Source organism: Asparagus officinalis, chromosome 8, assembly GCF_001876935.1.
Source record: "Asparagus officinalis chromosome 8, Aspof.V1, whole genome shotgun sequence".
Taxonomy (NCBI): domain Eukaryota; kingdom Viridiplantae; phylum Streptophyta; class Magnoliopsida; order Asparagales; family Asparagaceae; genus Asparagus; species Asparagus officinalis.
In genome coordinates this window covers 22,350,600-22,363,893 of record NC_033801.1, presented here as the reverse complement: position 1 = coordinate 22,363,893, position 13,294 = coordinate 22,350,600, and the positions used below count along the sequence as shown (strand labels likewise).

The following is a 13,294-nucleotide window of genomic DNA, read 5'->3' as shown; positions in this document are numbered from 1 at the left end:
TAACCATGTGTATTTGCACGTGCATAAAACCTAGTTTTTCAAAGTGAGTGAGTTTAAAAATGAGTAAAGAAAAAACACATCCATAGTTCATTATGCTACAATATTAACATGGAAAAAGCAAAAATATAATAGTTAAGAAATCTTGTTACATAGTACACTTAACCATTTAGGAAAAAATAACTATAAACATGAGTTGACTCAAAAAATAAGAGGGGAACTTTGAGCTTAGAGGCAAAAAACCAAAAAAAATGGATTAAACATTTAGTAAAAAAATACACCATAGTTGACCACTTAAAACAAAAATATAATGACTTACAATATATACCAACCGTTGAAATACAAAATAGATTTAAAAATAATGTTGAGTATTTTGTGTTTAAGAGTAGCCTTGGAAATGAGTGAGTTTAAAAATAAATAACATGATTTTGGATTTAGAACGAAAATGTACAAGGTCATAATAAAATATAGAAACTCACATATGATGAGCCAGTGAAAGTGTAAAGTGAGTTTGATATTTGTTTGAATGAGTATTTTGATTCTCAAGAGTAATCTTGGAGGTGAGTGACTTTAATAATAAATGAAGGCAAGATTTTTGACGTATACACAATAACACTATTTAGGAAGAGAGTAACTTAAAAAGGCAATTTGCTAAAATTTTGAGTTTATATAGAAATAATATTTTTCATGTCGCCTCATTAGCATGAAAAAAATACAACATTGTTAAGTACTTGATTTATGAAATACATGGTTTATCAAATCAGTAAGATTTCTATGAAAACCGCCCATATAAAAGTGAGGTGGTTTGCACCATTAATAGAATAACTATAATTCCCAAGCTAACCATTAATGGTATAGATTACCCTTTTAGATAGGACATTATGATAGAATCTCTACTCTACCTAACCACTTTTGAATAAAGTTTTACATGTTAAAATAAAATAGAACAACTTACAAGTATAGAAAACTATCAGAATTCTTTTGATTTAGAAAAAAATCTTTGGAAAGTAGGCGAATTTTAAAATAAATGAGCATAAGACCTTGACCTTATAGAAAAAAAACTCATCTACCATTTGCGACATTACAACAATGTGAAAAAATACCTAAAATAATGCTTAAACATTTGGTCTAAAGCATAGTATACCTAGATTCTTAGAAAAAAATATACCAAGTCAAAGTGGAATATAACAACTTAAACCATATGTACAAACTATCACAAATTGAGTTTAAAAATAGCTTGATATAGTTGTTTGACTCTAAGATTGATTTTCAAGGTGTGTAGTTTAAAAATAAATAGATCTAATACTTTCAATTTATAATAAAAATCCTTGTAATGGGTAGGTTTGAAAATAAATAAGGAAAAGATTTATAGCTATCAATCTACAGTTGCAACTTATGATATAAAAAATTTATGAAATATAAATTAAGTTCAAAAGTATTTCATTAGAGTATTTTAGGTCAAAAATTGATTATGAAACGAGTGAATTTAAAAGTAAATTAGGAAATTTGGGGTTTACAGCAAAAAAAGACTTTTTATATGGTATATGGTCCTTCATTAATATTATATTATTGGAACTCATGGAGTATTTCGGGTTTATGATTAATTTTTCAAGTGTGTGGGCATAAAACTAAATTTGGTTAGCTTATTGAGTTTATAGATGAAAATTTTGTTTATTTATTATTACTTTTAACTACATTGAACTGGTTTTGTAGAGCTGAGAAAAGTTTCAAGCCTGCTAAGTATTATGTACTTAAGATGGATTTTTAAAGTGGCGGACTTATAAGCAAATTGAGTTGAACATTGTGTTTGTAAACAAAAATTACCTTCTTTTTTCTTTTAGCAACGAGCTATTGGGGTGTACTGTAGAATGAATAGAGCCGAGCTACACTAAGGTGAGATATGCAATGATTTTGCTCTAGTATTGGAGATGGTGGTTTGGTACCCAACAAAGAACAAAAAGAAAAATATTGACTTTAATTTCTAGTTTATTAGATACTTAGTAGCTCTCTTCTTAGTTTTTGCACCAAATCTCGTGTTCCTAATTGACGGGATAATTTCTCTATTTGACCAAGTGCTCAATTAGTAACCCTAAAAAGAAAGATGCATGACCGACATGACCGACTTTTTTTTTAAACTTTTACGATGGATACATCCACTAAGTGAGGTTGAAGGAAATTCCAAAATTTGAAGATTATACGTTTTTCTCCGTCTATATGCTTAAGAGCAACTCCAATGGGGCTGCAAAACTCCATTTTGCAGCCCCATGGAGCTCCAACCGGACTCCAATTTTTGGAGTCCGGATGCAAAAACCCCCACTCGGCTGCATATTTGGAGTTTTTGCTCCAAATATGCAGCCCCCCTCCAAACCACTATTCCCCCTAAAAATTTACAATAATACCCTTCTAACTAACTAATTATTTTTAGATATTCAACTTAAAATCAACATAAGTTTATTTCTACTAATTATTTTTAAATAAAAATTTTACAGTTGGAAATGTTTTGTCGATACCTTCAAAATGAGACTAATATTGAATAATATTAATTGAAATATAAAATTTCAAGAACCAAGTAATTAAAAAAATAAAAAAGTCATTATTTCATTAGTAAAAAAAGTTACATAGCTTCATTTCCATGTCTTTCCCACAAATGTTCAATCAATGCATTTCGAAGTGCAAAATGAGCTTCTTTGTTTTTCAACCTCTTATGTCGAGCAAGAAACCGTTGGAATCGTTCAGTTTCCGTTATCTCCATATTTTCAGCATTCGGAATTGATTGTGGAGTTGAAATGACAACATCTTCTTGCTCGTCGCGTTCATCTTCGACAATCATATTGTGCATTATAATACAAGCAGTCATGATATCATGCAGAGTTCGTTTATCCCAAAAACGGGCTGGCCCCTTGATGATAGCAAATCGTGATTGGAGAACACCGAATGCCCGCTCAACATCTTTTCGACATGCTTCTTGCATCATTGCAAAATATTGTTTCTTTTTATCATCGGAATTAGAAATGGTTTGAACAAGTGTTGGCCATTTCGGATATATGCCATCGGCCAAATAATAACCGACATCATAATTTTTTCCTTGAATTGTGTAATGAGCAGGAGGAGCAATACCTTGTGATAGATTGTCGAACAAATTAGACGACTGCAATACATTAATATCGTTATTGGATCCTGGTAAGCCAAAGTATGCATGCCATATCCATCATGCTGTTGGACAATTTTTCCATTGCTAATGCATACAGTCTAGACTTCCTAACATTCCTGGAAAACCTCTTTCTTCGCCCTTTTGCAATAACCTTGCAACATCGTCGACATTGGGAGTCCTCAGATATTCATCTCCATATACTTCTACAATTGCTCTGCAAAATCTCTTTAAACACACAATTGCAGTTGACTCACCGATCCTAACATATTCGTCAGTACTATCTGCTGATGTTCCATACGCCAACATGCGAAATGCCGATGTAACTTTTTGTAAAGTTGATAGCCCAAGTTTGCCGACACCATCCATCTTCTGTACGAAGAAGTTGTCATGCTCACGTACCGCCTCGACTATACGAAGGAATAAACTCCTGTGCATCCGGAACCTTCTACGGAATAGGTTTGCACCATATGTAGGGTTATCAGAAAAATAGTCATGGTAAAGTCGAGAATTACCTTCTTCCCTCCCGCGATTGATCACCAAATGACCAGGAACTGAGCCAATACGCTTTGGCCGCTCTGCCTCTTGAGAGAGATAAGTCATTATTTTACTATTAGAGGCATGTACGCGAGCTAAGAGTTCATCTTCCTTCTCCCATTGTGTCATATCTTCCTCCCAATCTTTAATGTACTGAGACCATATTTCGTCGTCAGAAGAAGAAGAAGAAGAAGAAGAAGATGGTAGTTGTGACGGTCCGGCTCCATAGTTCATTGATGAAGAAGTTATTTATAGAAATAATCATATAAGTTGTGAGTTATTTAGAGATGGATGTAATGTCATTATATAATATGACTCCCCGCATTGGATTCTTTTCAGCCAATACGCTTTGGCCGCTCTGCCTCTTGAGAGAGATAAGTCATTATTTTACTATTAGAGGCATGTACGCGAGCTAAGAGTTCATCTTCCTTCTCCCATTGTGTCATATCTTCCTCCCAATCTTTAATGTACTGAGACCATATTTCGTCGTCAGAAGAAGAAGAAGAAGAAGAAGAAGAAGAAGAAGGTAGATGTGACGGTCCGGCTCCATAGTTCATTGATGAAGAAGTTATTTATAGAAATAATCATATAAGTTGTGAGTTATTTAGAGATGGATGTAATGTCATTATATAATATGACTCCCCGCATTGGATTCTTTTCAGCATCCCCCACATTGGATTCCTTTTGTGTTGGAGACTCCCCACATTAGATTCTTTTCAGCATTGGCTTCTCACCCCCCCATTGGATTCCTTTTGTGTTGGAGACTCCCCACATTGGATTCTTTTCAGCATTGGTTTCTCACCCCCCACATTGGATTCCTTTCGTGTTGGAGACTCCCCACATTGGATTCTTTTCAGCATTGGCTTCTCACCCCCACATTGGATTCCTTTCGTGTTGGAGACTCCCCACATTGGATTCTTTTCAGCATTGGCTTCTCACCCCCCTATTGGATTCCTTTCGTGTTGGAGACTCTCCACATTGGATTCTTTTTAGCATTGGTTTCTCACCCCCACATTGGATTCCTTTTGTGTTGGAGACTCCCCACATCTGATCCCTATATAATACTTGCACAATTTTCATATCTCCACCACAACTCTTCTTATTCTATATTCATAACTCTTTACATTCCTCCTTAGATTATGGCATCTAGTCGCGAAAAATCTTTTTTACAAGAAGAAGACCAAGTTTTATGCACCACGTGGCTCGAAATTTCTCAAGATCCAGTCATAGGTTCTAATCAAAAGAAGGACAAGCTGTGGGAACGAATTTCTGCTTTATTTCATGAAAGGATTTCCAATATTTGTAATGCTCAAAGGACTCCAAAGTCTCTTTCATGCCGAATGCAATTAATTATGAAGGCCATCAGTAAATTTCGAGGATGTATTCGACAAGTCGAGCGCTTAAATCCAAGCGGTGCTTCTGAGCTTGACATTGTAAGTATTTTGAATAACATAAATCTTGATTATCATCTACTATCATGTTATTAATAAATGTTTCTTCCTCTCTTGTGGTAGATTAAACGTGCTAGGATAATATTTGCAGAAGATCCAGAAGAGAGAAAGGGGTTTCTATTTGATCATGTTTGGTCAATTTTAAAAGATGCAGAGAAATGGGCAAATATAAGTGTCAGATCGCCTGCAACTTCCAAAACTTCAAAGTCCCGCTCATCTCAGGGATCAGATTCAAGTTCTCCTGTCGTCGACTTAAATGACGATAATGAGGAATATGCTCATAATGACGAAGATATGATAACAAGTCGACCGACAGGAAGGAAGAAAGAGAAGACGAGGAGGCGACAAGCAACTGAATCCAACCTCGACTTGGAAACTCTCAATAAAAGCAATCAAGAAATTGTCGATATTTAAAAAAAAAGTCATGGAGAACGAGAAAATGATAGAATAACAATGCACCAGATTATGATGTTAAGGGCCGAAAACGAAAAGAAAAAAATTAGATATTCAAAGGGAACGCCAGGAAAGTAAGATTATGTTGATTAATCTTGATACTATTACTGATCCTTCGGAACGCGAGTATTTTCGAATTAAAAAACAAGAGATTTTAAATAGAAACACAACCGGAGGTTCTTCATCTGATATTCCTAATCCTGAATATAGTTATGCAGGAAGTCAATACGGAATACCTGACTACAGAAGCGGTGGATATGGAGGAAATGGCCTGCCCGAATTTTAGTTTTTTTCATGTACTTTATTTTCATGTACTTTCTTTTTCTATGTAATGCCGCTGAATGTAATATATAAAGTTTCATCATTCGGAGTAGCTGTGAAGGTTGTTTCAAATATTATGCTATATTTTCTGCTTTTTAAAATTTAAAGGCTCTTATCTATGTCTTATTATCAATTTATTAAAGATAATTACTTTTATTTAAATAATGAGTATATTATATATTATACTTTTAGTATTAAATTATAATATATTTTATATTTTAAATTAATTCATATAATTTTTTAACATTTTATATTTTTTATATTTTCAAATCTATTTAAAGTATTATAAAAAAATCAATTAAAAATGCAAATAGAGCTTCATATAGAGGAGGTGGTTGGTGTTACCCCCTCTAAAAAAGCATATGTCCAAGAATATGCTTTGGGGAGGCTGCATTTTGCAGCCTCCCCATTGGAGTTGCTCTAAGTAGCAAGACGCATCTGTATCTGCAGTTTTGAAGTGGAGAAATTCAGTCCATGCACTACTCCCTGGTCTTAATATTTTCAAGCCCATGTTCATGAATTCCCAAGAATTTATACAGGGTTTCAGGTGGAGGTAGTTTTCAAAATCAAAAGAGTTTTGCGTCAGACTATTGACAGGCGCCTAAAACATGAGCACGTCCGGTCCGGATTTGAAACGAGCCTCTTGACCCGAAGAAGCTGAAATTTGACCTTTTTGAAAATTTCAAAAAATAAAGAAAAATACAACGATCATTTTCCTCAAATGGAATGAAATATAAGGGTTAAATTTCATTTTAGCCCCCTTCCCCGAATTTTTGTGTGTGGGTAGGCCTGTCCAAAAAGCCCGCCGGCCCGAAAATCCGGGCCAGGCTGGGTTCCGGGCCCGGGTCCGGGCTGTCTCAGCGGCGCCCGGCCCGGCCCGGAACAGGGCCGGCGCCGGGCAACAATCCGGGCCGGGCAGCCCGGGCCCGGAGCCCGGCCCTGTGGCAACGGTCACCAGTGGTGATCGTTCTCTCTTTCACTCTATAATTCTCTAATCAAATGGCTTCCTCCTCCGATTATGAATGGCAAGTTCTAACTCCCGACATTAAAATGAGTCCTACTCCTACTACACCTACCGCAACTCCTCCTACCGATGTTGATCCCAAATCCGGTGGCAATGATCTCACCCCTACTGCTCCTAAAAGTCTGAGATCTGATGTGTGAAATTTTTTTGAGAAGATAAAAGTCACCAAGCATCAACACGGTAAACTTCTCACCTAGAAGGCTAAATGTGCATTGTGTGGCTATATTTTCTAAGCTCATCATAAAAGCGGCACCAACGACCTCAAACGCCATTTAGATAAACACAACAAAGGTCATACTCCTCAAGGTGATATCCGACAATCTATGATTTCTCAATCCTCCTCTTCTGGTAGTCTCGGTAGTTGGAACTATGACGCTGCCAGAGCCAGGAAATACGTAATCAGATTTATCATTCTTAAAAACATTCCTTTTAAATTAGTAGAAGATGATGAATTTAAAGATATGTTTAGGGATGGTTTTTATCCTGCATTTAAAAAGTTTTCTCGTCAAACCTGTCAACGTGATATTTTAAAATATTATCAGGAGGAATAAGGAAAAATAATTTCTTATTTTAAAAATTTAAATTGTAAATTTTCTTTAACTTCTGATATTTGGACATCTAGAGTACAAACTGGATATTTATGTATCACAGCACACTGGATTGATGAAAAATGGCAAATGTTTAAAAGAGTTATTTTTTTTATTGTAATAGAAGAGTCACATACTGGTATTAATGTTGCAAATTTAATAATTGAAGAACTTATGAAATTAGAAATTTTAGAAAGAATATTTTTTCTTTCACTAGATAATGCAAGTAATAACAATGTAGCTGTTGATTTTATCAGATCAACTTTATCATTGCCATGTCATGGTGATCTTTTTCATATTAGGTGTATCTGTCATATTTTAAATTTAATTGTTCAAAGTGCATTTACTGAAATTAAACGCATGATAGAAAAGATTAGAACAGTTGCTTACATGCATAATGCTTCTGAACAAAGACTTAAAAGATGTAAACAATTTTGTAAAAGAAAAAAATGTAAAGACCAGACTAATTCCAAAAGATGTTGACCATAGGTGGAATTCTACCTATGCAATGTTAAGTGTAGCAATAGTCGCCTCCATCATTTGCGGACGAAACCGTCTTTGTTGTTGTTTGACAGGTTTGACATCCGACTTAATGTTAAGGTGATGCACAGCTACGTTTGGATCGAGCCCTGGCATGTCTTTATAATTCCAGGCGAACACGTCGATGTACTCCCTGATAAGAGAGATTAACTCTTCTTTCTCATCGGGTAGGAGACTGTCACTTATGGAATAACTGAAGATGAATGGACAATTATATGTAATTTAAATAAAATGTTACAAATTTTTTAAGATGCTACAATGTTATTATCTGGCTATTATTATCCAACCATTACTTTAGCTGCTTTACAAATTTTAAATATTCAAAATTTTTTTGGGAAATATCGTATGGATGATACTTTTGGACCTTTGATTTTTCAAATAGAGAGCAAATTTAATAAGTACTTTAGGCCTATTCCTCATATTTTTTGTTTGGGGGTTCTTATTGATCCATGCTTGAAGGATATTGGCCTTCTAAGTTTGTTACAATCTTTGTATGGTAATCATATTATAGACTTAGATGATGGAACCACCATTAATGCTACTACTCATCATTTAGCTATTAGAAATTATTTTCAAACCTTATATGATGAGTATGCAGCTACGCCAAGGCTAGCGTCGGAACCCCCAGCCGAAGAGTCGGAAGAGTATCCTTTTCTAGCCTTGTTAGCGATATGATCAATGATTTGCCAGCAATATTCGTCGTCGGATGAGGAGACGTAGCCGAGACCTCTTTTATAGCGATAATAATCATCGGGTTTTCCCTGTTATTTTCAAACCTTATATGATGAGTATGCAGCTAGACATGGTGTAGCTACACAACAGTCTACAGCTTCTGTTTCTTTGAGCTCATCCCGAGGTAAAAGTGTAAGTTTTGATAGGTATGCAATGATAACTGAGCTAACTGGTAGATCTGGACTTGGATCGTCATCATTGGAGGTTTCTGAAATAGATGAATATTTATGGAGCTTCTTTTCCTTTGCCGTATACGACTTCTTTTCCACTCCATGCTCCCGCGGGGATGACAAGCGTCGCTCCGCATGGATCCTGTACTTGTTTTTTCGTCAGACAAAATGACTAAAGAGGCATAAACAAGTCAGGGTTATCGTATAGCTCTTTAGTGATATTATCGAGACACATCGAATACTCGTGGAGGTACGAGAAGCGAACGCAAGGCATCGATCGGATGGCTGGAATTGAAGATAAATTTGAAGAATTGAGACTAGCAGATAGATATAAAGAATAAATTGTAATTTTTAAATCTTAGGCCTTAGCTTAAAATTTGTAAAGAATTATTTTGAAAATAGTTGCAAATGATAGTGATATAGATGAGTAGGTGCCAACCTAGTTGGGATTTACTTATCTATTGTGATGCGATTAATTCCAAAATAAATTTGTACTTGTAATTTGTAAATGATTTATTAATTATTAATAAAGAATTTGTTTTTATCATTTTTTATTTATAATTTATGTTATTTTAAGTGATTAATAAAATTATTATTATTTATTTGTACTTGTGATGTTTGGGGGTTTAAGTGGAGCAAGCAAAATTTGGAAGCTCATGTGCAAAAACCCGCAAAGGCTTGTAGCAACTACGTAAGTTGCCACGTGTGCATGCACTTGCCTCCATGTAGGCACCACGTTGGCGTATAAGAACATGTTCACGATTATTGGGCTACTACTTCGATTTCAATGCAACATGTCACAAAAATTTTGATAATTGAAAAACATATATAATGAGCGCGAACAAGTCTCCGGCACTTCTAACAATTTAATTCATCAGTTATAGGTTTTCGCTTTTGCCCAGGTTTAAGGTTGTTTATTATAGCAATTAAGTTTGCTCCTAGACGTGGGTTCAGTAACGCAATAATCCAACAACTGATGTACAGTGGACTGCATATATTATACCTGCATACTAAATTGTCCATGAACTTCCTCTAGGCCCACACAAGAAGCCCAAAACAAAGAGTTAAACAAGCACAAAAAAAAAATCCACAAATCCAGAAAATCTAAGGTGGAACAATTCAATTCAGTCCATTTTCTATTAACTACCGGCAAATATATATATATTTATATTATATATATATATATATAAAATATATATATATATAATATATATAATATATTATATATATATATTATATATTATAATATATATATAATTGTTGTGTGTGTGTGTGTGTGTGTGTGTTGAAAAACTTGCTGTCAACTTAAGTGGATAGGAAATAGTTGTCCACCAAACTTTTTATCCATGGATCTTGCCTAGGGATCCTTGCATGATATGAAGAGACTTTTTATATTAATACAATAAGTGGCTAAAAAGTTTGGTGGACAACTATTCCCTATCCACTTAAAGTTGATAGGAGTCTTGCTCTTTCTCTCTCTCTCTCTCTCTTCTCTCTCTCTCTCTCTCTCTCTCTCTCTCTCTCTCTATATATATATATATATATATATAATATATATATATATTATATATATATATATATATATATATATATATATATATATATATATATATATATATATATATATATTTTTTCTCATTTGGCAAAGATCTAAAGAAGAAAGATTGAGGATAAGAGTTAACATAATTCACTCATTCACTAGTTCAAAGGGTTAAATTTTAATCAGTTAAGTAAGATTTATTTAGATTCATGTGATCATTTTTAGTGCTTGAAACCTATTATATCTTAGAAATTGCTAAGTGTAAATTACTCTTGAGAGGACGACACATGTCTCGATTAACCAACTTAAGCATTACAACACCAATCCAACTCGGGTCTCATGAATGTCGGCTCCCCTCCTTAAAGCACTTCTAAGACCCTAGGTGAAAGGCGTCCTCACTCGGATCTTCTTAAGGAATCCGAGATGAAAAGCGTCCTCACCCGGCTTTTCTCTCAAAAGCCAGAGACAAAAGGCATCCTCGCTCGGACTCTCTCGAAGGACTGAGATGAAAGACATCTCCACTCGGACTTGGTGACGCATCTTGAACCACGGGGGGCACCTATCTGCTTAGTCTTCCCCCACGATGTTAGCTAGTCATTGTTACATTAAATACATGGCCAGAGCTGTCATTACTCCACCATCAAAGTCATAATGACTCATTGGACCTTAGCTATTCTATTGCTGTTATATTAAATGCAAGGATGGCTCAGATCACTCACTGTCGATGCGTGTAAAGTGTCGGCTGACTGAGTTGACTGCATGAACCTTGTCGAAGTTACCCAAATACCATTTTCAGCTAACTATAAATAAGCACATCTTCTTCTACATGAGAGTACTACAACAGAAATCCCTAAAAAATTACTTTCATATCTTTTTCTCCTAAGATCATTACTAATTTGATCGTTAGATGAACCACCGGAGAACCCAACTCTAACCCTCTAACGTTTCACATTTATGCAAGAATCTTCTTCTATTCAGAGTGATTGGCCATCAAAGAATATTGAAGGACCTTAAACTCTTCCAAATCCATCGTAATCATCGTAATTAAGTATATGACCTAAACAAAAATAATGAAGATTATGTCTTTCTTTATAAAACAAAGAAAAATTATTTTTTAACCTGTCTAAATTAGAATATTATTTAATCTTCATTTTGAGAGGTTTAGCTCATTTTAACCCCTCCAGAAGGGTTATCTTAACTCTTTTGCATTTTTTATATTCGACAACTTATAAAATGTTTATTCATGATCACCTTATTCTTTTATTCTTTCTGGAAATTTTTCGCGTTTAGGCAGGATAAAAAGGGATTACATTTTGTAACCCTTCACTTAGCTAGTCGCCAAACCACAAGAACAAGTAACAGAAAGTCAGAAAGATATATGTCCTTTCAATTTTGTCTACATGCCAATAAAAAAACTTAGAAATAACAAATGATTATTAATCTAATAATAAAAATATGAATTTTTCTACTATCTAAATTAGTCGAAGGATCTATAGCTCCGGATCTATTCTAATTTATCGAAGAGGAATAATTAGATAGAGACAAGATCAGGAGATGAAGGCCATCTGTCAGTAAAAAAAAAAGACCACCGCTTCCAATGAGAGCACCACCTAAGACGTGCTCTCTGCCAACCAAAACCGTCCTCCTTTTTGCAACAAAATCCAAAACCAAATTCAATTGCGAACAAACCCCGCTTATTCTCTCCAATTCGATTTTTTATAGCCTTTTGGCCCCATGCAGCCCACCAACCCCTCCCCCCTTTGGCCCTCCTCGAGGTTAACGCACGCGACGACGAAGTGTTAAAGAGAGACATTTTTTTGAAACCGCTGACCGGCTCCCTCTCCATGCAGTGTCTGCATGTGTAGCCGCGCATGCACGTTGCGGTGACACTTGCGCGCTTGTCATTTGCACGCACCGCCCTAGGGGCGTCCTCTTTTTTGCGAATGCCACCTTGTACTTGAACCTTTTTGGCGATCTTTTCAGAAATTATTCTGTGCGCTGGTTACTAGGTAGAGTTTAGAAGGGTTAATTGCGAAAGAACTCCTTGTAGCACAACTCAATTGCAAAGAGACCCCCTTTAGTTCCGTTTGCGATCTTTTCAGGAACCTATTTGTTATTCATTTCCCTCCATCCCTAGCTAGTTCTCGACGTCAAATCATGTGACAACACTTGTTTAAAAACCTATCCAAATTTTTTACACTGCACCATACTTAACGTCCGAGGGCAAACCGCTATCCCTCTCGCAGCGAAATTACTCGTTGTGAAAGTAACTAACGTGAAGTTGTAAACCTTAAAAAATAGACGTGAACCACTCACGTGCTTTTCTCATGTCATCTCATGTCCAACAGCCTCGAATTTACTGCAGAGTTGGCTTCTCTTTGATTGCACGGCTTCGTGTTGTGCAATCAATATGTACCTTCACATCCTAACCGGACCCCGAGACGACTAGTTAGTTTTATTTACCAGCTTCGAAAAATATGCAACCATATTAAGGGCAGGCATCAAATTGAAAACCGTCCATAGATTCTTCCCTTCAAAGACTGCTAAACTTTATATATTAAATTTTACTCATCAGCTTGTACGCTATGTTCCTTACCCAAAGTCACGTTATTTGTCACTGTTATCGTTTGGTGCTACTTTTGTACTCAAGAAGTTAAAACCAATGACCCCTCTACAGGTATGTATGTATGTCATCAGGCTCAAGAACCATTCTCTCTCTTGCCATCTAATTGATAATCTTCTCTTATAAAAGGTCCCCAATTTTAGCAATAAGGGCCTGAAGTGGGGGTGTAAG

General features: G+C 35.5%; 1 protein-coding gene across 1 annotated transcript; it reads right to left on the bottom strand.

Moving 5' to 3' along the window:
* LOC109820995 lies at positions 2,612-3,916 on the bottom strand. Its single transcript, XM_020387191.1, has 2 exons — positions 3,274-3,916; positions 2,612-3,174 (listed from the first exon to the last, which is right to left on the bottom strand). The coding sequence occupies exons 1-2, from the start codon at positions 3,914-3,916 to the stop codon at positions 2,612-2,614; spliced, it is 1,206 nt and encodes a 401-aa protein (XP_020242780.1).